The 27,968-nt window shown below is 41.6% G+C and overlaps 1 protein-coding gene across 1 annotated transcript in view; it reads right to left on the bottom strand.

The window, feature by feature from the left end:
• Positions 1–27,968, bottom strand: part of LOC134343695 (plasma kallikrein-like) — a 94,676-nt gene that overhangs the window by 1,496 nt on the left and 65,212 nt on the right. The window contains exons 16-22 of the mRNA XM_063042449.1: positions 25,505–25,670; positions 23,046–23,155; positions 18,552–18,702; positions 18,364–18,470; positions 17,113–17,290; positions 14,330–14,505; positions 13,285–13,377 (exon numbers count right to left, since the gene is read on the bottom strand). Coding sequence (XP_062898519.1) covers positions 13,285–13,377; positions 14,330–14,505; positions 17,113–17,290; positions 18,364–18,470; positions 18,552–18,702; positions 23,046–23,155; positions 25,505–25,670 — 981 coding nt within the window. The remainder of the gene's footprint in view (positions 1–13,284; positions 13,378–14,329; positions 14,506–17,112; positions 17,291–18,363; positions 18,471–18,551; positions 18,703–23,045; positions 23,156–25,504; positions 25,671–27,968) is intronic.

The following is a 27,968-nucleotide window of genomic DNA, read 5'->3' as shown; positions in this document are numbered from 1 at the left end:
ACGATCCAAGAGGTTACCTCCAGAAGATGCTGCCTAATTGGATTCCAGCACTCAAGAATTCCCACAGCATTCCACTGGAGATCAATAGAGCACATAGGATCTTTTCCAACAACACCTCAAGACCGCGGACTATGGTTTTTAGGCTTCTAAGATACACCGACCAGCAGGCTATCCTGGAGGGCCCGAGGAAAGCCAAACCTACTATCCCTGATGGCACCTAGCTGCGGTTCTTCGCCGACTACAGCCCAGGCATGATGCAGGAACAGCAGGGATATAAGGAGATCCGCGTTAAGCTTCAACAGAAGGGGATTGACTCGTTCCTCATATACCTGGCGATTTTGAGAGTGAATATCAAGGGCATGAAGATATGGTTTAACTTGGCAGAGGAAGTGAAAGAAGCTCTGAAATCATTGGTGCTGGGAGATATAGAGGACGACCCTGGGCAAAGTCCACACGCCCCTCGGGAGGAGATGGAACTGCATTAAGAGCTCGGACCAGCCTATATGCACAATCTAACAGGCACGGGAAAGTTAACGTCCTGGGTGTGAAGTTTTCTGGTTATTCTTTTATTGGAAAGTCATTCGTTGCACTTTTGTATTTAGTTAATTAAGGGGCCAATTTGTCTCTGAGTATTGCAGGTCAGAGTTTTAAGGTAATGGCTCAGTTAATTTGTTAGTACAAGGATAACATGGTAAGGTGATATAAGTCTGCCTAGATTTAACTTTTTATCTTTTACTTTTTAAGGTGATATTCAATATACCCAAATGTCATACTTCATCAAGAATGAAGCTGAAAAACTGCAGTTTGTTCTGAATAACTTTAGTTGTACATGTTCATTTCGGGTTTTGTCTCCAGTAGACTTGTTTACATTCCTGGGCGTCAGATAAGACGTCACTGGTGCCATTGCCAAGCGACAGTCTATTAACGCAACAGTGTCTCTCAAGAGAGCTGTTGGGGTCTTGAGTATGTGGTATAGCATATTTGAGACAGAAATAGTTTTAATTATATAGGTTAACGGGTTTGTCCAGGTTTTTTTTCGTCTCTTTGATATGATTGTCTATGAGAACTGCTTTGCCTTTCTAATTTGTTGGTTCTAGAGGGGGACGGTTATTATTCAGTGTCTGACATTGCTAAGTGACACTCACAGATGTTACAAAGTAAAGGGTTGAATGGGAGGGGGGATGGGAGGGGTGATGGAGGGGTGGGAAGGGGGGTGGGAGGGGTGATGGGAGTGGGGTGGGAAGGGAGTAACTCAGGGCTCCACCACCAACTTACAACAGCAGATTCAGGGGAAGATGAGCAATACAGATAAATTAGAAAATCATACTATTGTATCATTTAATGTCAGAGGATTAAACTCTCCCTACAAGCATTCAAAGGTTTTTAGATTTTTTACTCAGAAAGAAAATAGATATTGCGCTGTTACAGTAAACACATGGAGCTTTTAGGACATTTCTTACCTGGAACTTTCATCAGCAAGAGTAAATGATGCACGACCAAACACAATCTTAATGTGGACTAATTCGATATCTAACTTAAAAGATCTTTTGTTAAAATAGGAATGCTTTGTCTGTGTATGCACTACTATTCAGTTCGTTGGTGGAGGGGAGAGGGATGGGGGGGAGAGGGGTGGAGGGGGGATGGTGATGAAGGTTGGAGGGTGGCTGGGATAACCAGTCAAAATGTAATTAGCAACTGGTTGTATTGAATGTAATTTGTTGGTATTGCAATAAAAAATTAGTAATAAAAAAACAAATAGGAGTAGACCATAAGCTCCTCAAGCCTGCTGACCTATTCAATAATTTGATAGCTGATTTGACCTTTGCTTCTTTATTTTTCTGTCCATTCCTCATGACTCTCATTTTCTCTATGGAATGCTTAATATATAGATATTTGAATGTATTATCCATTGTTTCTTAGCTGACAGATACACATATTTCTTCCTCCAACCTGCCTCGCTGTTGATGTTTGATATTTTCTAACCCTGCTGACCTCAGAAGAATCAAGTATTCTGCTTGAATCAACATACACTGAATTGTAAAAGTTAATTTAGTTTATTTGCAACCCCAATGGTGACAATCAGATGTTTCGCTGTGTAGTGGGGGCAAGGATAGTCAGGGCTAATAAGGCCATAAGACCAAAAGGTATAGGAACAGAATTAGGCCATTTGGCCCTGTGAGTCTGCTCTGCCATTTCTCATTGCTCATCTAATTTTCCTCTCAGCCCCAATCTCCTGCCTTTTCCCTGTATTGCTTCATGCCCTAACCAATTAAGAAGTTATCAATCTCTGTCTAAAATATGTATAAAGACTTGGCCATCAGACACTCTTCATATGGCAAGCCAACTAATACATTGGGATGGACGTGGACTGCGCTAATGTTGTAACAGTAAACCACAGACAAAGCCTAGAAGTAGAATAATGGAATGCACCCAAGTTCCAGTAACTTCATTATAGCACACCCATTCTTGTAGTATAAAATTGGATTTGCTGTTAGACCTGTGGGTAATTGTTTTATTCTTTAATCAGTACCTAGTTTGTTACTTAACTAAGTCTTTCTATAAGCACCACTCTGTTATCAAAATGTAGCATTACTAGTATTCTCATTAACCAAGAATTTAAAGGCTATACCAAATTCATGTTCGGCTTGATCAGTTTTAGCTGGCCTCCTGCTGTACAGCACTTTTTTCAATAAATTGTCCACTGTTCTGAACATCAACTCCATGTGGCCTCTTCAGTTTGCCCCTACCATTGTGTGTCTCTCAGCATTTATATCCATTAAAATTCTTGCGTAAATAATCGATTACTAATTTTAATATCAATGGTTCTCTTTTTCGGCGATATCTGCAACATGAGACAAGAATCTCAGCAGATGGCATTTTCAGTTGGGAGGTCAGACTTTAAAGATTGGTCACAGAAGCCATGGTAATCCATGTCAACATCGATGTCCATTAACCTTTGATAGAGGTGGAGAGTTGGAGGTGAGTCTGTCCATGTAAATGGAATCAAAAGCTTCAATTAATGTCATGATCAGAATTTTTATTATTTTATTTTATTTGAAGATACAGCACGGAACAGATCCTTTCAGCCCACTGAGCCGTGACGCCTACTTAACATTTGCCTGGTCACAGGACAATTTACAATTAACCTACTAACCATTACATTGTTAGACTGTGGGATGAAACTGAAAGACCTGGAGGAAACCCACATAGTCAGGAGGAAAGTGACAAATTCCTTACACACAGCGCTGGAATTGAACTCTAAACTCCCAGGCTCTGAGCTGTAATGGTGTTGCACAAACAGCTATGCTACTATAATGCTACATCTGATTTTATTCTAACCTTCACGAAATGGGGACAAGTTTAAAGAGGCATTAATTGTAAGAATACAAAATCTGACCAAGAGATTCTTTACAATAGTCAAACAATGCAGCTATAGTAGGAACCTCTCTGCAGAAGACCCAGGCAAATAACTATCGCTAATTTTATTTCACTCTATAAATTCCTGTTTTAACAGAAAAATACACCTTTTTACTTTAAAACTGTGAGGGAAATTTTAACAGATTCCTTACAGTATGATTTCTGCCCCAGTTGTGGGCAGAATGTGTGAATTCAGATCCACAACATAGGAAGGTTTTTTCAATGCTAGAATCAGCCTGGAGATACAGCACAGAATGAATGAATGAATTGACCTTATTTCTTACAACCTTTACATACATGAGGGGTAGAAATCTTTACGTTATGTCTCCATCTAACAAAGATTTTTTCTCCTCGTGTAAACATGTCCTTCCGAACTTTGATGTTCCGCGGTTTACATCAAGTTCATTTTTCTTGATTTGCTTTGTGGTCAAGGGCTTTGATGGTAAGGCTGCATCTAAAACCGTCACATGAACAGTAAAGGGATTATAAAAAAGTGGCATAGCTAACAGAGCTGCTCCCTCATAGCTCCATTAACCTTGGTTCAATCCTGACCAGCACTATCTGATGAAGTGTGCATGTTCTCACTGTGATTACATGGGTCTTCTTGCAAATATGTACAGATCAGTAGGTTGGTAGAATAATTGGCTACCATAAGTTGTCTTTAATGTGTATGTAAGTGGTAGAATCAAAAGGAAATTATAGCTATATAGGGAGAATAACATGGGATTAGTGCAGATGGGTCCTTGATGGTCAGCATGGACTTAGTGGCCTCAATGGCCTCTGTGACCTTTTATATATTTTTTAAAAATTAATACTTTTTAATATACCAAGATACTATATGATTCTGCACTTCAATTTGTATAAGCAGGGCTGACCAGTGAAAGTATCAGATTCGAATGTTTAAGGAGGATCTAGGGAAATAATGGAAATGCACTGAAATAGGGAAAGTATAGGGAGTGAAATTAGTTATGTTTCTCTAACGTAAAATTAGTACAGACTCAATAGTCCAAACAACCACTTTCTCTGCTACAGACAAAAAAATAAGCCACTGACTTTGGGTCCACCAAAAGATCTTCCCTACCTGCTGATAGTGTCCTCATCTCTGTCCACTCTCTCAGTCAGAACTATTTTCAACCTCTGCATCTAATATAAATCCGTGCAGCATTATCACTTCAGAGGGAAGTAGAGTGATACATGTAGTATTACATTATAGACTAGTTAGCCTGACGTCAGTGGTTGGGGAGATGTTGGAGTCGATTGTTAAGGATGAGATGATGGTGTACTTGGTGACATTGGACAAGAATTTCCAGTAACTGTTGATCAGTCCTACGAATTGGCTTGGAGGAATTTTAAGCCATTCTTCCCTACAAAATGGCTTCACCTCTGGGATGTCAGTGGGCTTCCTTGCATGAAGTGCTTGTTTCAGGTCCTTCCACAACATTTCTATAGGATTAAGGTCAGGACTTTGACTTGGCTATTCCAAAACATGAATTTTCTTCTTATTAAACCATTCTGTTGTTGATTCACCCTTGTCTTTCGGATCATTGTCTTGCTGCATTATTCAATTAAGCTTCTATTAAGCTTCAGGTGATGGACTGCTACCTTGAGATTCTCCTGAAAGTCTTGATACAACTTTGAATTCATTGTTCCCTCAATGATTGCAAGCTGTCCAAGCCCTGAGGCAGCAAAGTAGCCCCAAGCCAGGATGCTCCTTCCACCATGCTTCCCAGTTGGGATGAGGTTTCGGTGTTGGTGTGCAGTGCCCTTTTCCCTCCAGGCATAGCAATGTGCATTTCTGATACAACTTCGAATTCATTGTTCCCTCAATGATTGCAAGCTGTCCAAGCCCTGAGGCAGCAAAGTAGCCCCAAGCCAGGATGCTCCTTCCACCATGCTTCCCAGTTGGGATGAGGTTTTGGTGTTGGTGTGCAGTGGCCTTTTTCCTCCAAGCATAGCAATGTGCATTTCTGCCAAAAAAGTTCACGTTTTATCTCGGCTGTCCACAGAACATTGTCCCAGAGGCATGGTAAAACATCCAGGTGGTCTTTTGCAAACTTGAGATGTGCAATAATGTTTTTTTTAAGAAAGCAGTGGTGTCCTCCATGGTGTCATTCCACAAACACTATTCTTGTTCAGTGTTTCTCGATCACATGAACAGAGACTTTAGCAAGTTCTGGAGCTTTCTGCAGGTCTTTTGCTGTTACGCTTGGGTTCTTTTTCACTTCCTTCAGCATTGCACGTTGTGCTGTTGGTGTGATCTTTGCAGGATGCCCACTCCTACAGACAGTAGCAAAAGTACTGAGTTTCTTCATTTGTAGACAATGTCTCTTACTGTGGACTGATAACACTCAGGGCTTCAGAAATGCTTTTGTAGCCTCTTCCAGCTTCATGCTTCTCTATAATTCTTTTTCTAAGGTCCTCTGAAAGTTGTTTCGATTGAGGCGTGGTGCACATAAACAGAACTTTCTTGAGAAGAGCAGGCTCTGCCAATAACCTGACTTTCTGTGTCTTTTTTATGGGGCAGGGCACCTCTACAACCCACACCTGTAATCTCATTCTCATTGATTGGAACATTCGACCCTAAATAGCTTCCGTAGACGACATTACCCCAGAGGTTCACATACTTTTTCCAACAAATACCTGTAATATTGGAATAATTGTTCTCAATAAACAAATGAACAACTATAATGTTTTTATGTTAGGAACTGATCACATTTTAGCTCATATTTATGCAGAAATAGAGAAAATTCTACAGGGTTCACAAACTTCTGAGCAACACTGTACTGTATGATGTGAAACTTGTTGTTTTAATGCCGCTGCACAGAGCAAAGATAGAAAAATTACGATAACATACAAGGATAAATAAATAATACAATAAAATGGTTCAGAAACCATTCAGACATCCGTTGGTGGAGGAGAAGAACTCACCAGTAATTTTAGGCTAAGTACATTTTATATTTCTGAACATTGTGTTATTCTCATCCAGCCCTCAATGATTCTCATTTTGAATCAAACAAAATTTCCATTGTTATTTGACAATTTCTTTGTTATTTGTCTAGTTTCATTTCCAAAAACCTAATTAAGTCAGTGTACTTTCACTGTTCAACTAGAAGTGGATATCAGAAATGGAATTGGATGTATACTCAAGGACAATTAAATAATCCATTACATTTTCCCTGTTTTTTTAATCTTTCCCTCTGAACTGTTCCTACCATAATTATTCATACTTCTAACTTGTTAGCTTTGTTTGAGAGTGTTGGATGTTCAAATGCAGACAACTCAACAATGATTTTGATTTATTAGAATATGAACAATATGTTCTTTTTCTTCCCCCTCTTTCAGTTCATCACTGTTTCTTCCCCATTCTAATCATTTTTACAATTATGTTCCTTTTCAAATAGAACAATGAATTCTACAGTATATTTCCAGTTTACATCAAACCCAGCATTTTAAATTTCCTCACTACATTAAGTTGCATACTTCACCCTCTCCACAAGTTTATGGTTACCAGTTGGTTCAGGTGAAGGCTGCCTCTCCCTATAGTAAACTCTCCCTCCCTTCTGAACTATCTCACCATGTAATAACTTCCCTCACTGAGTGACATTGAGAGCAACACAAAAGTTATTGGTCAGGTCCCTTGCTTTTCAATCTAGTACTAAAACTTTGTTTCTTTCTAGAACACAAATCCAACTTTGTCTCCTCCACCTAGCACAATTTGTGTTACCCTGAAAAATCCCTCTTTTGATTCCTCCCATTTTCTACAAATCAAAGGTGTAGTCATGAGTCTTAGCTATGCCTGCTTTTTCATTGGCTGCATGGAGCAGCCTTTGGTCCAAACGTACTCTGACACCACTGCCCAACTCTTTGGCAGCTGCATTGCTACTGTCACAGGCACCCATGTGCAACTCAGCAATTCTGCCACCAACTTCCCCCATTTCCTCAAGTTCACTGGGTCCATTTTGAACACCGCTCTCCCCTTTCTGGATCTTTTTGTCTTGATCTCAGGAGACAAACTATCTACCAACAGTTACTGCAAACTCACCCACTGCTACCTTGAGAGGAAAGATTTAAGAGGAAATTGAGGGGGAAGCATTTTTACGCAGAGAGTAATATCTATGTGAGCTCAGTTGCCAGAGGAGGTAGTTGAGGCAGGTACATTAACAACCTTTAAGAGACAGCTGGGCAGGTAGGTAGATTGGATAGGTTTAGAAGGTTATGGGTCAAATTCCGGCAAAAGGGATGGGCTTGAATGGGGAACCTTGGTCAGCTTGGACCAGTTGAGCCGAAGAGCCTGTTTTCATGCTGTACAGCTCTACGAATCCATGACCATACCTCCTCCCATCTGTCTTTTACAAGAATTCCATCACTTTCTCCATCTCTGCCAGACCTCTGCTTGAGATGAGGCCTTCATCTTCAGGACATCTGAGAAGTCCTAATTTTTCTCCCCACCCATCCCATCATTCACTGTGGTTGAAGGCTCTCTCAGTAGCACCACCTCTATTTCCTGCACTTCTGCTCTTATTCCATCTCCCCTGAATGGGGTTCCCTTGCTCGGTATCTTTCACTCCATCATCCTACACATTTTGCACTTTGATACTACAATGTGATACCACCACAAGCAACATCTTCTCCTTTACACCTTTTTCTGATCTCCAGATGTACCACTCTCTCCATGACTCTCGAGAGCATTCACCTCTCCCGTTCCACTGGCACCTTCCCCTGTAACCAGAAGAGGTATAACACCTGTCTCCACACTTCCACCATCCTTTTGCATCCTAAACAGTCCTTTCAGGTGAGGCAGAGATTTGCATGCAGCTTCTCCGATACTGTTTATTGCGTTTAGTGATACCTGACAACCTGTACACTCCAGACTGCGTGTCCACATTCTGCCCTAACTCCATCCACAAGTTGGCAGGTGATACATTTGTAGTGCACCACATCTCAGATAATGCAGAGTCAGAGTAGAGAAAGGAGAAAGAGATGCTTGGTGTCATGACAACAACATTTCCCTCCATGTCAAAAGAGAATAAAAGAGCTGGTCATTCAAAGTTCAAAGTAAATGTATTATCAAAATACATATATGTCAGTATATACAACACTGAGATTCATTTTCTTGCGGGCATACTCGGTAATATAATCAATAAAAGACCACACCCAGCAGGGTGGGCAAACACCAATGTGCAAAAGACAACAAACTGCAAATACAAAAGAGAAAATAATAATAACAATAAATAAGCAATAAATATCGAGGACCTGAGATAAAGAGTCCTTAAAAGTGAGTCCATAGGTTGTGGGAGCAGTTCAGTGATGGGGCCAGTGAACTTGAATGAAGTTACCCCTCTGGTTCACGAGCCTGATGGTGGCAGTGCCCCCATCAGAAAGGGGAAGTCACACGCTCCAGTCCACATCAACATCCTGGAGTACTGCATGCAGTTCTGGTCTCCATACTTGAAGAAGGACATACTGATGGTGCAGAGGAGGTTCACCAGGTTGATTCCTGAGATGAGGGGGTTAGACTATGAGGACAGATTGAGTCACCTGGGGCTGTACTCACTGGAATTCAGAAGAATGAGAGGAGATCTTATAGAAACATATAAAATTACGAAAGGGATAGGTGAGATAGAGACAGGAAAGTTGTTTCCACTGGTAGGTGTGAATAGAACTAGGGGACATAGACTCACGATATGGGGGAATAGATTTAGGACAGAGATGGGGCGGAACTGCTCTTCCCAGAGGATGGTAAATCTGTGGAATTCTTTGTCCAATGAAGCAGTGGAGGCTACCTCAGTAAATATATTTAAGACAAGGTTGGATAGATTTTTGCATAGTAGGAGAATTAAAGGTTATGGGGAAAAGGAGGTAGGTGGAAGTGAGCCCATGGCCAGATCAGCCATAATCTTATTGAATGGCGGAACAGGCTTGACAGGCCAGATGACCTACTCCTGCTCCTATTTCTTATGTTCTTAAGTTCTAACAGTGTTGAAGTTGAGAGAGTTGAGAGATTTGAGTCCCTATTTCTGAACATCACTAATCACTTGTCCTGGTCCAACCATGTTGACGTCACCACCAAGAAAGCTGACCAGTGCCTCTACTTCCTCAGGAGACTGGAGAAATTTAGTATGTCCAAATCAACACTTACCCACTCTGCACCAGAGAAAGCATTCTATCAGATACTGTATCCGGTGCTCCCAGTGTGGCCTCCAGTATATCAATGAGACGACATAAATCGGGAGACCTTTTTGCAGAGCATTTATGCACTATCCACCAGAAAAAGCAGGATCTCCCAGTGACCACCCACTTTAAATCCTCTTCCCATTCCCATCCTGTCATGTTAGTCCATGGTCTCCTCTACTGTTGCGATGAGGCCCCACTCAGGTTGGAGGAGTAACCATCTTATATTCCTTCTGGGTAGCCAACAACCTGAAGGCATGAACATCTATTTCTTGAACTTCCGGTAATTCCGCCCCCCACCCCACCTTCACCATTCCCCATTCCCTTTTCCCTCTCTCACCTGATCTTCTTACCTGGCCATCACCTCCCTCTGGTGTTCCTATCCCTTTTCTTTCTTCCATAGCCTTCTGTCCTCTCCTATCAGATTCCCCCTTCTCCAGCCCGGTATCTCTTTCACCAGTCAACTTCTCAGCTCTTTACTTCGTCCGTCCCCCTCCGAGTATCACCTCTCACCTTGTGCTTCTTCTTCCCCCCCACTTCTAACTCTGACTCCTCACCTTTCTTTTCCCCAGTCCTGATGAATGGTCTCAGCCCAAAATATCGCCTAATTATTCTTTTCCATAGCTACTTCATGTCCTGAGTTCCTCTGGCATTTTGTGTGTGTTGACTGGATTTCCAGCATCTGCAGATTTTCTTTTGCTATCTTGATATATAATGGCTTGGTGTGGCACGTGACTGCAAGAAACTGCAGAGAGTTGTGAACGCAACTCATTATATCACAAGAAACAGCATCCCCTCTATGGAGTCTGTCAGTACTTCTTACTGTCTCAGTAAAGCAGACAGCATAATCAACGACCTTGTTCATCTCAGACATTCTCTCTTTTCCACTCCAACTGGACAGAATATACAAAAGCTTGGAAGCATGTAACATTAGGGATATAGACAGCTTCTATGCCACTGTGGAATGGATTTCTTATACAATAATTTGGACTCTTGGCCTCACGATATACAGTGCCTCATTATGATCTTGCACTTTACCATTCACCTGCACAGCGCTTTTACACTTACTTCTGCATTGTTAGCATTTTACCTTATTCTGGCTCAATGCACTACGTAATGATTTCATCTGAATAAACAGTATGCAAGCGGCAGGACTGTGCAGGCAGGCACTTCCTATTCTGTACCAAGCTATAACAGGAGTCACCTGCTACTCATTTCCAACTTCACCTGCAGCCTATTTAAACCCAACTCGCGTCCGTAGTCCTTGTTTACCCATTGAAGTAGCTAGCCTCAACTAGTTGCTGCTAGTCTTAAGTTACCTTGTTGTCTTGTCATGTTAGGCATCCCTTCTTGTTTTGTGGCCCTTCATTGCTAGTTATTTGCTGTCTATTATTAAAGTTATCATTCATCGTTAAATCGTCTCCTCTGCTCTGCTATCGGGTCAAGCCACCTCTACATTTCCTGACATTATCACTGTATCTTCGTACATGTGACAATAATAATAAGCCAGAGCTTTTGATATGGCCTTGTCTAAACACAGATTATGCCAAATAACTTTGCCCCATCCAGCATAGTCAGTTGGAGCTCCTGGCTGCTAACCATTTCCCTCCCCATTTCACACCAACCTGTCTGTTCTTGACCTCCTTCACTGCCAGGATGTTGCCAAATACAAACCATAGAAACAACGCCCTTATATTCCACCTGGGTAGTCAATAACACAATCGCATATACATTGAATTCTCTGATTTCAGGAAGCCACCTCTCCTTTATCCCTTTTCGCTCACTCCTCCTAATCCATCCAGTTCCTCCTCCATTCAGTTCCTAGTCACCCTGCTTTGTTCCTGGTCCTTCACCCAAACAATCCTCCCAATGAGTCATCTCCTCCCACTCTTCCCACCTACCCACTCAACTTCCCTTACCTGATTCCATTTTCCACCTTCCCTTCTATCAGATTCAATCACCAGCCTCTTGTGGTCTCCACTTATCACCTCCCAGCCTTGATTGCTTTTTTCACACTTCGCATTTCCATCTGCCTCTCATCCTTCCTCAATTGCTCTACCGATCGCTTGTCAACTGTTGTTCCACCTCCTCCCCTCACTTCTTTATACTGGCTGGCTCCCCTCTGCACTTTCAGTCCTGATTAAGGATCTCGACCTGAAACATCAACAGTCCCTCTCCAGCTACAAACTCTGCCTGACCCATTGAGTTCCATCAGCAGTTTGTTTTCAGTCCTTAAACAGTCAAACTTTGTCCTCCTTTTTTAAAGAAAGGGGCTTCCTTTCCTCCACCATCAACTCTGCTCTCAAACGCATCTCCCCCATTTCACACACATCTGCTCTCACTCCATCCTCCCGCCACCCCACTAGGAATAGGGTTCCCCTTGTCCTCACCTACCACCCCACCAGCCTCCAGGTCCAACATATAATTCTCCGTAACTTCTGCCACCTTCAACGGGATCCCACCACTAAGCACATCTTTCCCTCCCCCCACCCCGCCTTCCACAGGGATCGCTCCCTACGCGACTCCCTTGTCCAATCGTCCCCCCCATCGTTCCCCACCGATCTCCCTCCTGGCACTTATCCTTGTAAGCGGAACAAGTGCTACACATGCCCTTACACTTCCTCCCTCACTACCATTCAGGGCCTCAGACAGTCCTTCCAGGTGAGGCGACACTTCACCTGTGAGTCGGCTGGGGTGATATACTGCGTCCGGTGCTCTCGATGTGGCCCTCTATATATTGGTGAGGCCCGACGCAGACTGGGAGACTGTTTTGCTGAACACCTACGCTCTGTCCACCAGAGAAAGCAGGATCTCCCAGTGGCCTCACATTTTAATTCCATGTCCCATTCCCATTCTGATATATCTATTCCCGGCCTCCTCTACTGTAAAGATGAAGCCACACTCAGGTTGGAGGAACACCACCTTATATTCTGTCTTGGTAGCCTCCAACCTGATGGCATGAACATTGACTTCTCAAACTTCCGCTAATGCCCCACCTCCCCCTCGTACCCCATCCGTTATTTATTTACATACACACATTCATATTCTCTCTCTCTCTCTCTCTCTCTCTCTCCCTCCCTCCCTCCCCTTTTTCTCCCTCTCCTTTTTCTCCCTCTGACTATACCCCTTGCCCACCCTCTGGGCTTCCCCCCTCCCCCTGTTCTTTCTCCCTAGGCATCCTGTCCCATGATCCTCTCGTATCCCTTTTGCCTATCACCTGTCCAGCTCTTGGCTCCATCCCTCCCCCTCCTGTCTTCTCCTATCATTTTGGATCTCCCCCTCCCACTCCCACTTTCAAATCTCTTACTTGCTCTTCTTTCAGTCAGTCCTGACGAAGGGTCTCGGCCCAAAACGTTGACTATACCTCTTCCTAGAGATGCTGCCTGGCCTGCTGCGTTCACCAGCAACTTTGATATGTGAAACTTTATTTTAATCTGTGGCATTGATTGTAAATAGACTATAAAGTTTGCATTCACTGGCCCTTTACAATGGTTTCCCATTCAATCAGTGATGTTCTTCGTCCTAAGAGAGAGCAGACTACCAGGGACTCCTAATCACAGCTGAAAAAAAGAGGCTGTCTTACTGCAAACTATCATATTTTGGTGCTGGGAAACTGTGCCTCTGGCATAAGAATACTAGTTATTCCAGTGATTGTGTTGCCAGTGGCAGCGATTCATCAGTTACAGTATAACTCACCTGTCTTTGTTTCTCCCCAACCTGTTATCCAGCATTGGCCTCCTGAAGGCACTTGCTTTTCTGAAGCTGGAAGGCATATTGGCATTTGATAATCTGTGTAAATATAATAAGATTACATAACTGTGAATAATACAATCAAGATTTTAAAATTAGCAATAGCTACTAAACTTATGATATAAACACCAGAGTGATTTCTTCTTAAAGTATTTCTGAGGCCCTTGAAAAATCAGGACTACCCAGGAGAAAAAAAATCCGGGTGTCATAGCACACATTGCCAAACTTGCCCAATTGTTCAGGAGGACTTTCATTCACCCGAGTTCATTCATTCAAAAATAAATACCAAATAGATGAGGTCATCAATGGTGCAAAATGCAAATTTCACTCAAGTTACAGTTCTTAGTTACTCAAGGAACAATCAGAATATTTGCCCTTGAAATCATGCATTTTAAATTACCAATAATCAAACAGCATTGCTTGTGTTACAGACCTCCCACAAGATCAATATTTTGAAGTGAGCCTTAATGTACTTTGATCATGTCCATTTATCAACTGTCTCTAGTGATTGCAAGTGCTGTGCATCATGCTGGCGGTTTGTGATGCATCAGAAAGAAATACTGCACTGAAAGTGACAGTATCAACTCCACCATGGCATTACATGGAGGAACCCAACACTGTCCTATGAACCTCAACTGAAAATGTTAGTCTTAATGTTCACAAACTGCATAATGGTGACTTCCTTCTTTAGGGCTTTACGTAAAATACATTTTTGAGTAAACTTTTGTCCATCACCCTAACTCATCTTTCCCACTGGTTTTAAATGCGCCAAAACTGTAGTTTTGATACATTAAGTATAAATATATTACTGTACATTTTCATTTATAGTATTATTAATTTGCCTGCCCAATTTTTTTGATGAGACTATGTTGTATGTACATGATGTGCATTGGTTAGAAATTAAATTTTGAATCTATGTCCTTCTTTGGAATATTATGGGAATCAATGTCAAAAATCTATGAATTGTGTAAATGTTCAACCTTACACTCACCATTAAAGACAATGGCTTGTTTGAGTTTGAGGAGAGCAATATCGCAATCTTCTGTGTCACTGTTGAAATTTTCATGAATAATTATCTTTTCAATTTCGTAGAAAGGGGTTTCATTTGTAATATCAGACAAAGTTGTTATACCAGCATATATTCTCCACCTTTTGCGATTCTCAGAACTGTTGAAATGCAAATTTTAATTCGCAAAAGATTAAAATATTATTTTAAAATTTGTCATAACAACACCTGTAATACTAATTACAGGGAATAATTCTAAGCTAAAAAAACAGAAAAAAAAACACCAGAATATTTGTACAGCGGCAATATCATTAGATAAATATTACAAAGATTAATTCTTTCTTTTATTTACTAACGGATCAGCATGTGCCATTTCCAATATTGAAGTGAGTTTTGTATTAAAATGCAGTTGCCTAAAATAGGATTTCATCCTTTTTGGTGATGTTAAACTAGCAGTGCTTAAAGTACTAGTCTCTATTTGGTTTCCCAGGCAATAAAATTGTAAGGTAAGCCAAAAAGACATTTGTAGCAGTGTTGAGCTGGTTTTTCTTCAGAATCATGTGCTAAGTCATGTTCTGGGCATCTCCTGACAGGACCAGACTGTTGAATGCAGCTTCCAACAATGTGCCATGCACTTAGCTGAGAAAGATGTACACCTCCCACAGCTTCTAGACACCAGCAATTCACCCTGTGGCTGACATGTAGGAGACAAAGGCTGCAGAGATGCTACATTCCTTGAAAGACAGCTGGCATTCTCATCAAAAGAGTGCGATCAGATATACAGGGCCAGAACACCTGCAGAGACCACCAAAGTAAAAGCCTGGTAGGAGGTGGTTAACGTTGACTTAACCTGGTGTGAAAATCTCTACTCAGGAATAATAAGACATCCATTAATTGATATGTTAGCATAAGTTTCCATTGAACCACCCAGCCTCTTACTTTAACATCCCTCCCCACCCACCTACTTTCCCCCTCACCTATCACCTACTAGCTTGTACTCCTTCTCCTCCTCCTCCTCCTTATTCTAGCTTCTTCCTAGTTCCAGTCCAATCCTGATCAAGGTTCAGAACTCAAAACATCAACTGTGTGTTCCTCCCCACAAATACTGCCTGGCCTGCTGAGTCACCCAGCATTCCTTGAGTGTTGCTTTGGATTTCCAGCATCTTGTATTCTCTTGTATTCAAAATAATCTTTAGTTCCCCCCGCCCCGCCACCACTACCACCTTCCTCCATCTGATGGAACTGGTCCTCACATTCAGCAATTTCTCTTTTGGCTCCTCCCACTTTGCAAACTCAATGTGTAGTCATGGGAACCTGAATGGGCCCCAGTCCTGCCTGCCTTTTTGTTGACTACATGGATGAACTCAGCATGGGTGCAGTTCTTCAAAGCCTTCCCTAGTAATTCTCCCCAACTATTTCTGTACTACATTGACAACTGCACCCATGCTGAGTTCATCGATTTCATCAACTTTGTCTCCAAATTCCACCCTGCCCTTAAGTCCTGACGAAGGGTCTCGGCCTGAAACGTCGACTGCACCTCTTCCTATAGATGCTGCTTGGCCTGCTGCGTTCACCAGCAACTTTGATGTATGTTGCTTGAATTTCCAGCATCTGCAGAATTCCTGTTGTCTGCCCTTAAATTCACTTGGTCCATTTCTGACACTTCTCACCCATCTCTTGATCTTTGTCTCCATCCCTGGAGACAAACTATCTATGGATATCTTTTATAAACTGACCAACAATCATGGCTATCTTGATTATTCCTCTTCCTACTCTGTCGCTGTAAAAATGACATTCCCTTTCCTCAGTTCCTTCATCTCCACCACATCTGTTCCAAGGATGAGTCTTTTCAGAACATCTGAGATGCCCTCCTTCTTCAAAGCACAGTGTTTCCCTTCCTCTACCATAGATGCTGCTCTCACCTGCATCTCCTTCCTTTCCTGTCCTGAAGAAGGGTCTCAGTCCAAATTCAGAATCAGGTTTATCATCACAGGCAATGTCATGAAATTTGTTAACCTAGCAGCAGCAGTATAATGCAATACATGATAATATCGGAAGAGGAAAAATAAGTAATAAATAAGTAAAACAAGTACAGTAAAAAATACACACACACACAGGTATGATTGTTAAATATATTAAAATAGAGCAAAACAGAAATTATATTAAAACAAAAAGGTGAGGTAGTGTTCATGGGTTCAATGTCCATTTGGAAATCAGATGGCAGAGGGGAAGAAGCTGTTCCTGAATCGGGCTTCTGTACCTCCTTCCTGATGGTAACAATGAGAAGAGGGCATGCCCTCGGTGAGGGGGGTCCTTAATAATGGACGTTGCTTTTCTGAGGCACCGCTTCTTGAAGATGTCTTGGATACTGCACAGGATAGTACCTAAGATGGAGCTGACTAATTTTGCAACTTTCTGTAGCTTCTTTCAGTCCTGTGCAGTAGCCCCTCTCCCCCCCCCCCATACCAGAAGGTGATGCAGCCTGCCAGAACACTCTCCACAGTACATCTGTAGAAGTTATTGGGTACTTTAGGTGACAAACCAAATCTCTTCAAAATCCTAATGAAATATAGCCACTGTCTTGCCTTCTTTACAGCTTCTTTAAATGCCGAGTAATAGATGCTGCCTGACCTGTTGAGTTCCTCCAGCATTCTGTGTGTGCTGCTCCGGATTTCCAGCATCTCTTGTGTTTAATTTGCTCTTGGACCAGCCATTCTAGTATTTATAGTTAACAAGAAATGTTTTATTTCTAAAGGCAAAAGTCATACCTTTCAAAGCAGTGTGCAGCTGTGATAATCCAATGATCAGATATAATGGATCCCCCACATGAATGTCTGAATTTACCCTTTTGGTTAAGGTGGAGAGATATTTGCCATGGCCATTCCCCAGGAAGAGAAACATGTCCACCATAAACATGGGGTCTTGGTCGATTGACTTGCCTACAAACTGGAATGAATCCATTAAACAAATTAATTGTCAGTGCATGAAAATGACATTCATTAATTAACTATGTCAAAGTGTGCCAACTATGGCTTGCTGTCCTGAAGGAAACCATCAGTATGTAGCCACTACCAGACACGTAGGTCTCAGACCTACTGAATCTTTGCAGGGAGATGCAGGGGAATATCACAGTGCCACATCACAGCAGCCACACATGGCGTAGGTCAAAGTCCCATTCACCTCAGTGGATATAATGGTAAAAGATGTTAATTTTTCATTAATATTTTAATCAAATTTTGATAATTTAATATGCTTTCATTGTCATGTTATAAATTATTTACAGCAATTTTAATAATTTATAAATGTCTCTGACTATGAGAGATTGAAAAAAATAATTGGGCCACCCTCTATTAAAGCCTGTCTCTGCCCATTGGAGGTTGCTCAGCAGTATGTCTTCTAAGTCATGGTCACTACACCTTACCCTTGTCAATGCTAAGATCTCACTGAAGTCAGGGTATCACAATCATCACTTCAGCGGACAGTCATATACTTTTCATAATTCATGTGCAGCATAACTTTTATTGTACACAAACCAGCCATATTTTCATGGGTCTTTCCCAAAACCACCAGTACATCTTCATCTAACAGTCCTTTCAGTAACCAGCTTTGATTTATCATGGTGGCTAAAATGCAAACTGCATATCAGACTGCCTCAGAATGAAGACAACAGAGCTGTGGTGGGAGCCTGCATTGACCTACATGATGAACTGCCAGTGCTCCTGCAGATTACAAGCTGATTGATATCATGATTCTTCTGCTTTACACTTTTCAATGGCCATAAACTATATTTATGCCAAAACCTTTATCAAAATTGTGTCCGATTTCACACACATAGTGTGTGCGCTGACACCTTTTCAGGATGGTGTCTTGTTCCACAACACATCATGGTTACCATCTAGGTCACTAAGAGTACTCATTCTCCTTCAAACAAAAAGCACAAATGATCCAAATACTTGGACAATCCTCTTCACAGCAAGTTTAATGCTCTTTAGTTTTCACTCTACAGAAAATATACTTACTTTTGTTCGAAGCACAGAGCCTCGAAGAAAAGCCAGAGATTGCTCCAACAGATTCATCTATTTTGGATGGTATTCCAGAATCAGATTTTTGTAAATAGCAGCTGTTCCTAAACCAAAGGAAAATGTGTCAGCAGAGGCTTTCAATGTTTTAAAATTGAAAAGCTAAGAGTAAAATAAAATGTTTGTACATTTTCTGATTGTGGGTTTCTTCAAAGGTAAAAAATTGGCACTGTCTGTGGTCTGCGCAACTTTCCTGACAGCGGCCATAACTCTCAACTTGTTTAACTTGCAGTACTTTCCCTTCAAATGTTCTGTTATAATAAGCATCAGGTTCACAGGCTGTAAAATAAGTACATTGGAATTGAGCAATCATGCGGGCAGGAAAGAGGACAGATACAAGATCTCACATTTAGATACTCAGTGAGGAGACAGACACTGCAGTAAAAAGATAGCAATCAATACAAAAATCTCTCCTAGAGCTAAGGAATTAGCCTCTGATATTTTATCTTGGCGAAGATATAATTTTTGGCCGCAGTTTCATCTATGCATTTCTGGTAATCTCCTAGGAGTGCACATCTCGCACAAACTCTCATAGTTCAGAGCACTCAGGACAGCTCACCAATGCTGCTGCTTTCTGAGGAGGCTGAGGAGAGGTGGGTGACGCACATTTATACTCCCATCATTCCACAGATGCACAGTAAAGAAAATCCTAACAAGCTGCATCACTGCTTGGAACAGACATTGCACTGCAGCAGTCAGGAAGGCTCTACAACAGGTAGTCAAAAGTGCCCAACCCAGCACCAGCACCAGCTAACCTGCCATCAAGGACATATGGAAAGGTGTCGGAAGAGAGCCATCATGAGGGGACATCATGAAGGATCCCACCCACCCTGCTCATCGATTGTTTGTACCATTCCCGTCTACGTAGCATCTATGCCAGGACCATCAAACTCAAAAAACAGTTACTTTCCAAAGCAGTAAGGCTGATGAACACCTCCACCCACTAACCCACCCCTCCACACACCCAACCACTACTACTTTATCAAAAGAGAGAGAGAAAAAAAGGGAGAAAAATAAATAAAAATAAATTTAAAATATATTAAATAAATAAATAAGGGACGGGGTGTGAAGGGGAGGAGGGGCATTAACGGAAGTTAGAGAAATCATATATTTTTTTTTCTTTCTTTTTTTTCCCTCTGTCCCTCTCACTATAACTCCTTGCCTGCTCTCCACCCTCTGGGCTCCCCTCCACCCTTCTCTCTCTCCCCGTGCTTCCTGTTCCATGATCCTCTCCCTTCTCCAGTCTGTATCCCTTTTGCCAGTCAATTTTCCAGCTCTTAGATCCACCCCTTCCCTCCTGTCTTCTTCTCCTATCTTTTCAGATCTCCCCCTCCCCTTCGCACTTTCAAATCTCTTACTATTTCTTTTTTCAGTTAGTCCTGATGACGGGTCCCGACCCGAAACGTCGACTGTACGTCTTCCTAGGGATGCTGCCTGGCCTGCTGTGTTCACCAGCATTTTCTGTGTGTGATGCTTTAAAAAGTCAGGTTTCCAAATGTCACTCCACTTCTTCCCACCTGCAAATTCTCCAGCAATTCTTGCATCGCAACAATACACGCAGGTAACACCTGTTTCTGTATTGTACATGAATATTTCTCATAGCTGCAAGTTCCTGACCTCATGAGCTTTTGGTGTAGCAGTTTCTACTGTTTCATTAGCTATCCTGCTTTAAATGAACTAGCACTTCTTTTGCACTTCACGCCCTTTGCTTCTTTGGAATTCGACATAGTGAATCAATAATTTCTTCAATAAAAACAGTATAAAACCAGTTCTAAAATCTGTGGAACAATCATCGTGAACTCCACATTGTGAACACTGTCTGAATCAGAAACCAGAAAAGGAAAAGGAAACGTGATTGTGTACGATCGTGAAATCTACTTAACATGACAATGAGGTAGAGGGTGACAACCTTTTGTGCAGTTTACATTCCTTTGTGTGCTAGCAAAAGATGTGTGCACACATACACGCACACCTTAGAGGAAAAATTGCCCTGGAAAATCTAAACCTTCGTAGATGTTGAAGACAAAAGCTGCAAATTAAGTTTAAAGTGAAGTCATAGAAACTATATGCTCTGCAACCCTCAATTCATTTATGCAGGAGAAAAGCTATATTAACAATTGAAAGAAACCAGCAAAAGTCAAAGAAAAGCCATAGATGCTGCAAATATAAAACAAAACCAGAAAATGCTGGAATTACGCAGCAGGTCAGGCCACATATGTGAGAAGAGAAGCAGAGTCAATGCTTCCAACTGGATACTGTATCAGAAATGAAGAGGAGAAGAAAGAAATTTTAAAGCTGCAGAACAAGTGACATCAAACCCCACACCCTCCTTGATATTTAGTGCTTGAATCTGATTGAATGTGTGGAAATTGTAACTTCCTCCAATCTAGTTTAATTGCATGAAAACTTACTAATAATTTTAATTATGTTTACATTCAGCACATTGCACTGTTTTTGTTCTGAGTTTAAACCAAATGCACATTTTTTAAATTCCTATATGAGAGTAAATATATTCAAAACTGGACAACATTCAAGCATGAATTTGAAAGTGGGAAGTAACACTCAAGCTATTGCCAACAAAACAGTCTAACCCAGGGATGTCAAACTCATGGCATGGTGCCCAAGATGATAGATGAACAGTTATAATGACAATGCTATTTATAAATGATTTTATCTTTCAATTGTCATCTTAAAAGATTAATAATAGTAATTATTGAACAAGTTTTCTAAAATGCTTTATTTATTTCAATCTTTCTGTTATACCATTATTAATAGGAAAACAATGAATACGCATACATAAGAACCAGGAGTCACCCTTTTTCCTCAGAAAATCTTTAACTATTGTTAATAATGTATAAATCAATGACAACCTCTGCTCAAAATTACCATAGGATTATAAATATATATATATATATATATAGATAGAGAGAGAGAGAGAGAGAGAGAGAGAGAGAGAGAGAGAGAGAGAGAGAGAGAGAGAGAGCGCGCGCGCGCGCGCGCTAGGGAACCCAAGAATTTTGCACACTACTGTAATAATCTTATGTATTGCACTGTACTACTGCTGCCTCATAAAAAACTTTCATGGCATATGTGAGTGATGATAAACTTGATAGTAATATGGGTCTGCAGGCATTCTGACCTCTGCAAGGGATTGGCAGCTGTTGGTGGACCTCGAAGGGCAGCTGAAGTTCCCCAACCATATCGCAGCCACCACCCTGCGACCAGACATTGTCCTAGTGTCTGAGTCTACTAAGCAAGTGGTGCTGCTGGAGCTGACAGTCCCATGGGAAGATAGCTTGGAGGAGGCCTTCGAAAGGAAGCTCTCCAAGTACACAGGACTGGTCAGCAGGCTGGATGGAGAGCGAGGTGTCTCCCAGTGGAGGTTGATGGTAGGGGATTCATAGCCCGTTCTTTAGTTAGAGCCTTCAGCATTTTGGGCATCGAGGGAGAGAAGAAGAGGAGAGCCATCCGCAGTACCACCAATGCGGCAGAGAGGGCCTCAAGATGGCTGTGGCTCAAAAGAGGGGAGCCATGGAGTCATAAGTAGCTAGCCATCTGGACACAAGCTGGGGTCTGATCAGCCCCGGCTGGGTCACCTGGAGGAGGTTGTATGATGTTGAAAGACCCGAAACACCCGATGATTCCAGGAACATCACTGAAGATGTGTCCAGAAGCATCAATAGATGTATGTACACAACAGGGTCTCTTTGTAGACTGAGAGTGGGAAGGGGGCAGGGAGAGGGGAATTATGGTTGGGAAAAGCAGAAGGGAGAGGGAGGAAGCAGGAAGCACTGTAGAGACATTCTGTAATGACCAATTGTTGGAATCAAATGACCTTGTCTGGTTTCTCAGGGCTGGCTGTGCCCCACCGACCACCCCTGGCAGTCCATCTCTGCCAGTTGTCCCATATCCCTCCCACATTAACTGTATACTATACCAAATACTATCAATCAACTAACTGTATAAATGAACTGGAGATGAACATTGATCCGAAATTCAAACAGATCAGCCACGTAAATACAAGAGTTGGGTATCCAGGTCAAAATCTCACTTTGTGACATCCAAACGTCTTTTAACCATCTAGAATGTGCATCAGGAGGATGATGCAATACCCTCTATTTGCCTGGACAACTGCAGCACCCACCAGCCAGCCAGGACAAAGCAGCATGTTTTATTGGTACCCCATCAAGCATCCTAACCAGTCATTCCCTCCAGCATCAGCACTCAGTCTCTGCATGGTGCACTCTCAACAAAATACACTGTAATTATTCACCCATGGCTACTCTGACAGCACCTCAAATCCATAGACTCCACCAGCAATAATAATATAACAAGCAGGTGCATCAGAGCTACCGTCAGGTTCCCTTCAACCAGAGAAAAGGTTGACTTGGAACAACATTGCAGTCCTGTCAACTTCGCCAAGTCCAAATCCTGGATTTTAGGACAGCAGCACGGGAAAGACCTCCTCCACGATCTTCTAAAGGGCATTTAGGAGTAGACAATAATTTCTGACCTTGCGAGTGATAATTCAGTTCCCAAATTTTTTAAATTACATTTGTTCATTTGTGTCAAAAATAACAATAAAAAAACACAAAACTAGAAGAGATTACATATTTACTTACAACTTATCAGGTTTTGGCACCATTTGAGGGAATACCCACTCACAACGTTTTGTAACGGTGTTATCCTTGATGGTATTCCAGATGCAGTCTCCTTTAAATAACAATAAAATCTGGAAAATGTTAAGTTATAATGTTAGTTAATTTATTAGAACCAATTGTTAACAAAATAAATAAAGAGAAGTGCAGAGAAATTTTAAGCTCTTTTGAAATAACCTCATAACCCTTCCGAGTTGGACATAAGGAAAGCAAATGCTATTGTCAGCATTCATTTTGAAATAACTAGAATATAAAATCAAGGATGTACTGCAGAGGCTTTAAGATGCATTGATCAAACAACATTTGGAATATTATGAGCCTGTACCTAGGGAGGGAGTCTAGTGAATGAAACTGGAAATGAAAGGCTTAGTACCTGAGAAGCATTTGTTGCCTCTGAATCTGTACTTAATGGAGTTCAGAAGGTTAAGGTTGCAACTCATTGAAGCCTACTGAACACTGAATTCTTGTGTTTATGAATACTGAAATGCCCGGATGGAGTAGAGAAGGAGTAGAGAAGAGAGTCTGGAATGCAAGGGCACAACCTCAGAATAAAAGTAGGTCCCCCTAAAACTGAGAAGAGGAGCAATTTCTTCAGCTGAGGGATAGTGAACTAGTGAAATTCATTGCCATGGAGAGCTGTGGAGGCTGAGCTGTTGGGTGTGTTTAAGGCAGAGGTTGATATGTCCTTGTGTGGTGAGAAGGTTAAGAGTTAAGGAGAGAAAATGGAAGAATGGAGTTGATAAAAATTAAATCAGCTATAAATGAATGGTGGAGCAGACACAATGGGCCAAATGCCTTAATTCTGCGCCCTATATCTTACCAAGGTCCAAACAGAACTACAATTCCTTCCAGTTTGTGGAAGAAAATCCCCCTCACTGATAATAGGTAACATACCATATTTCAGAGCCTGTAAAATAACTTATCGATAAAACCACATTTCAATACTTTAAGCAACATACATCAAAGTTGCAGGTGAATGCAGCAGGCCAAGCAGCATCTATAGGAAGAGGTGCAGTCGACGTGTCAGGACGAAGGGTCTCGGCCTGAAACGTCGACTGCACCTCTTCCTATAGAGGTCCTGACGAAGGGTCTCGGCCTGAAACGTCGAATGCACCTCTTCCTATAGATGCTGCTTGGCCTGCTGCGTTCACCAGCAACTTTGATGTATGTTGCTTGAATTTCCAGCATCTGCAGAATTCCTGTTGTTTGCGTTTCAATACTTTAAATGTCTGACAATTCCAGAAGTCAAGCAAAACTAAACAGCCATCAAACAATATAATAACTGCTGTGGAGCAAGATCCTACAAAGAACATGGTGATGGTAGCCAGAAAACATTGTTGCAGATAAAACTGTTCTCTTCCATGTAAAGGAGAGGAACCAGACCTTGGTTTAAAGATGGCCGTCCTTCCAAACTGCACTAGAGTTTCGCCTAGAATTGCGCACTTAGGTCTCTAGAAAAGGATCCAAATTCACTATTTGCTGACTCAATGGTACAAGTACATGCAAGATATACTTTCTTATCCCTTCATAGTATAATTCTTGACAACAAACAAGAATTTGGAAGATCCAGTTTCTAGACCAGTGTTAGGAGATGATAGCTGTTCAAAAGTATGCTCATTGACTGTCTTCTTGCTCTCTTCCTTCCTCACGGCTCACCGATAATGTGAGGCCTGTACTCCTTCTTTCCCTCTCTTTGTTCCAATGACACCACACTCCATGCACTGCCCCAAAACTCTTGTCTACCGTGCAAGAATTTAACACTCACACACTGCCTGAGAGGTAGTGGAGCCAACTCCAATCACAATGTGTCACATGCACCTGGATGAACACTTGAATTGCCAAGCAGCAACAGGCTATCGCCAAGTGCTGGTAAAAAAGGACTTAAATAGATGGGTAGTTGAAAGTCAGCATGGACATAGTGGGCCAAAGAGCCTTTTTTCTGTGCTGTACGACTCTAACACAGGCCACCCCTCCCTCATCATTTTCGGTGCAATAGACAGAAAATGTCGGGGAAACACAGAAGGTCAGGGAGCATTTATGGAGGGAAATCAGCAGCCAATGTTTCAGGCCACAACCCTTCATCAGGACTATAATTGTGCATTCCTCATGAGTTGGATAAATCAACTTGATTTAAGAAAAAAAATCTGTAAAACTACTGATGCAAAGTTTGGCAACCAATCAATAGATAAATGTTAAAACAAGTGAAATAAGGTGACAAGATCAATGAGGGAATAAAAGTAGAGTGAGATTAATCAGACAGTTCTTTCAAAGAGCTGGAGCTAGAACACTGGGCAAAGTGGGGTCCTTTCCTTCATATCATGGTGCAATTCTAGTACAGCTGGAATCTCACAATGAAGAAATAGAAACCTTTGAGGAAACTTTCAATTGAAACACATTACTAATCACATAAGCTGTATTGATACCTCCTATGGTCAGTGCTCCATTCTCTCTTCAGAAATGTGAAGAACAAACAAAGTGGGTGATAAGTGCATACTTTTTGACAGAAGCTCACATCAGGTGCAAGGACCCAGGCGATATCATTTCCAGGGAAATCTACGTCTTCAGAAAGATCACCTCTACATTCTGAAACTAAACAAAACGTACAATTTTACAAGGCAAGAGCAGTCATTTATTGATCTGAAATTAAAAGTGTAATTAAATAATAATTTTAAGCAATCATGAAAGGAAAACTAATTTTAAAGGGTCGTACATTGTTACTAATATTTTACCTATTTGAAAAAAAATCATTAAGGAACTTGCACAATAATGCACATATAGTTCTGTAAACAAAATAGGGAAAATACAGGTATAGTATAAATAGCTTGCACAATTTATGCTCATAAATTCTGTTGAATTCTTGCTAAACCTGATGTTAACCTGCTCATTTTAGCAAATCCATGGGACAACATAAGAAGCGAGAGGTTTGCAGTTTAAATGTGCTACCCAGATTCACCAACCATCACTGGGGTTCAACCAATGGCCCGTGAAAAGAAACCAAATGACCTCTGTACTAGACCGAAGATGCAAGCAATGAGATGTCTCCATAAAATTTCTCTGTGACTCAGTTCTCCATCATACCAATATTCACCTCTGTTGAAATCACATGGTGAATTCACAGAATTAAGTAAAGGCTTGTAAATTTAAGTCCTTGAGAAAAAGACAATAAATTCCTGTGAATAACAGCAAACAAGCTGTTTTCTTTGTAAATAATCCCCCGCTCCCCATGAACATAAATGCTCCCTATAATGTCCGGAAAGCATCAATATTCATTAGTATGCACATTGATAAATAAAAAGCTAACAACTCTCATTGATACTTACAAGAACTGACCTGTTCTGAAGTGACATTGTAAACAAAGACTGCTCCCTATTCAGTCAGGGCACAGTTTTAAGATGTTTGGAAGTAGGTACAGAGGAGACGTCAAGGGTAAGTGTTTTTTTTACACAGAGTGGTGAGTGTGTGAAATGGGCTGCCGGCGATGGTGGTGGAGGTGGATACGATAGGGTCTTTTAAGAGACTCCTGAATGTGTACATGGAGCTTAGAAAAATAGAGGGCTATGGGTAACCCTAGGTAATTTCTAAAGTAAGTACATGTTTGGCACAGCATTGTGAACCAATAGGGTTGTATTGTGCTGTAGGTTTTCTACATTTCTATGCAGTAGGGAGACTCTGGACACAAGCAGTCTGGAAGCTCAACACCATATTTCATAGAGTCACCAAACCTACCTTGAACATCTTGCATCCATTTACATACATCCTATGACAATCCTATTCAGTATGTCAGTCTCTCCACATACCCATCAACTTCCCCAACTCACATATACACAAAGGGAAATGTACTTACTAACCTGCACATCTTTGGTACACAGGAGAAAACCAGAGCACCAGGTGAAACCCCTCCAAGGAAGAAGATACAAATTCCACACAAACAATGACTCTAGGATTGAAGCTGGGCTGCAGCTCCACTAATTGCACCACCATGACAATAGTAGTTGGTTTCTCAGAGTGTACATGGAACTGTACTTGTTCAAGATAATTTGTGGTGGGGCCTGTGGCCGACCTCATCACTATACAAATCCATGGACAATAAACAACAAATAATGAGGGCTTAGGGCATTTCTACTCAGCATTATCTGATGAAATGTTAGACTGCTGCCACAAGAGGTCCCCAATGAGTTTTGTACTGAGAACTTGGCCGGAAACTCTTTATTGTAGGTAATGTTAAATGCTTCACGGCAACATTATTCCCTGGAGCGTAGAAGAATGAGGGGAGATTTGATAGAGGTATATAAAATTATGATGGGTATAGATAGAGTGAATGCAAGCAGGCTTTTTCCACTGAGGCAAGGGGAGAAAAAAAACCAGAGGACATGGGTTAAGGGTGAGGGGAGAAAAGTTTAAAGGGAACATTAGGGGGGGCTTCTTCACACAGAGGGTGGTGGGAGTATGGAATGAGCTGCCAGACGAGGTGGTAAATGCGGGTTCTTTTTTAACATTTAAGAATAAATTGGACAGATACATGGATGGGAGGTGTATGGAGGGATATGGTCCGTGTGCAGGTCAGTGGGACTAGGCAGAAAATGGTTCGGCACAGCCAAGAAGGGCCAAAAGGCCTGTTTCTGTGCTGTAGTTTTTCTATGGTGTCTAACATTACATAATTTTGCTCCTTCTCCAATATTCAGATACTTTGTCTCTTAAATTCTCTCCAGTGAAGTCAGAGTATAACATACTGATGTCCTGACTGACTGGCTTAAATTTCTGGGCAGTGATCTCCACACCTGTACTTCCTGCAAGTAAACATCCCGTAAACACTGTGATTGATTCCTGAAGCAACAGTCTCATGATACCTGCTATAAAGATTACTCCTGTGCACTTTAACTCAAGGAT

The sequence above is a fragment of the Mobula hypostoma genome, chromosome 3 (genome assembly GCF_963921235.1).
Source record: "Mobula hypostoma chromosome 3, sMobHyp1.1, whole genome shotgun sequence".
Taxonomy (NCBI): Eukaryota; Metazoa; Chordata; class Chondrichthyes; order Myliobatiformes; family Myliobatidae; genus Mobula; species Mobula hypostoma.
Note: the sequence above shows the minus strand (reverse complement) of the source record. Positions and strands in the feature narration are given on the sequence as shown.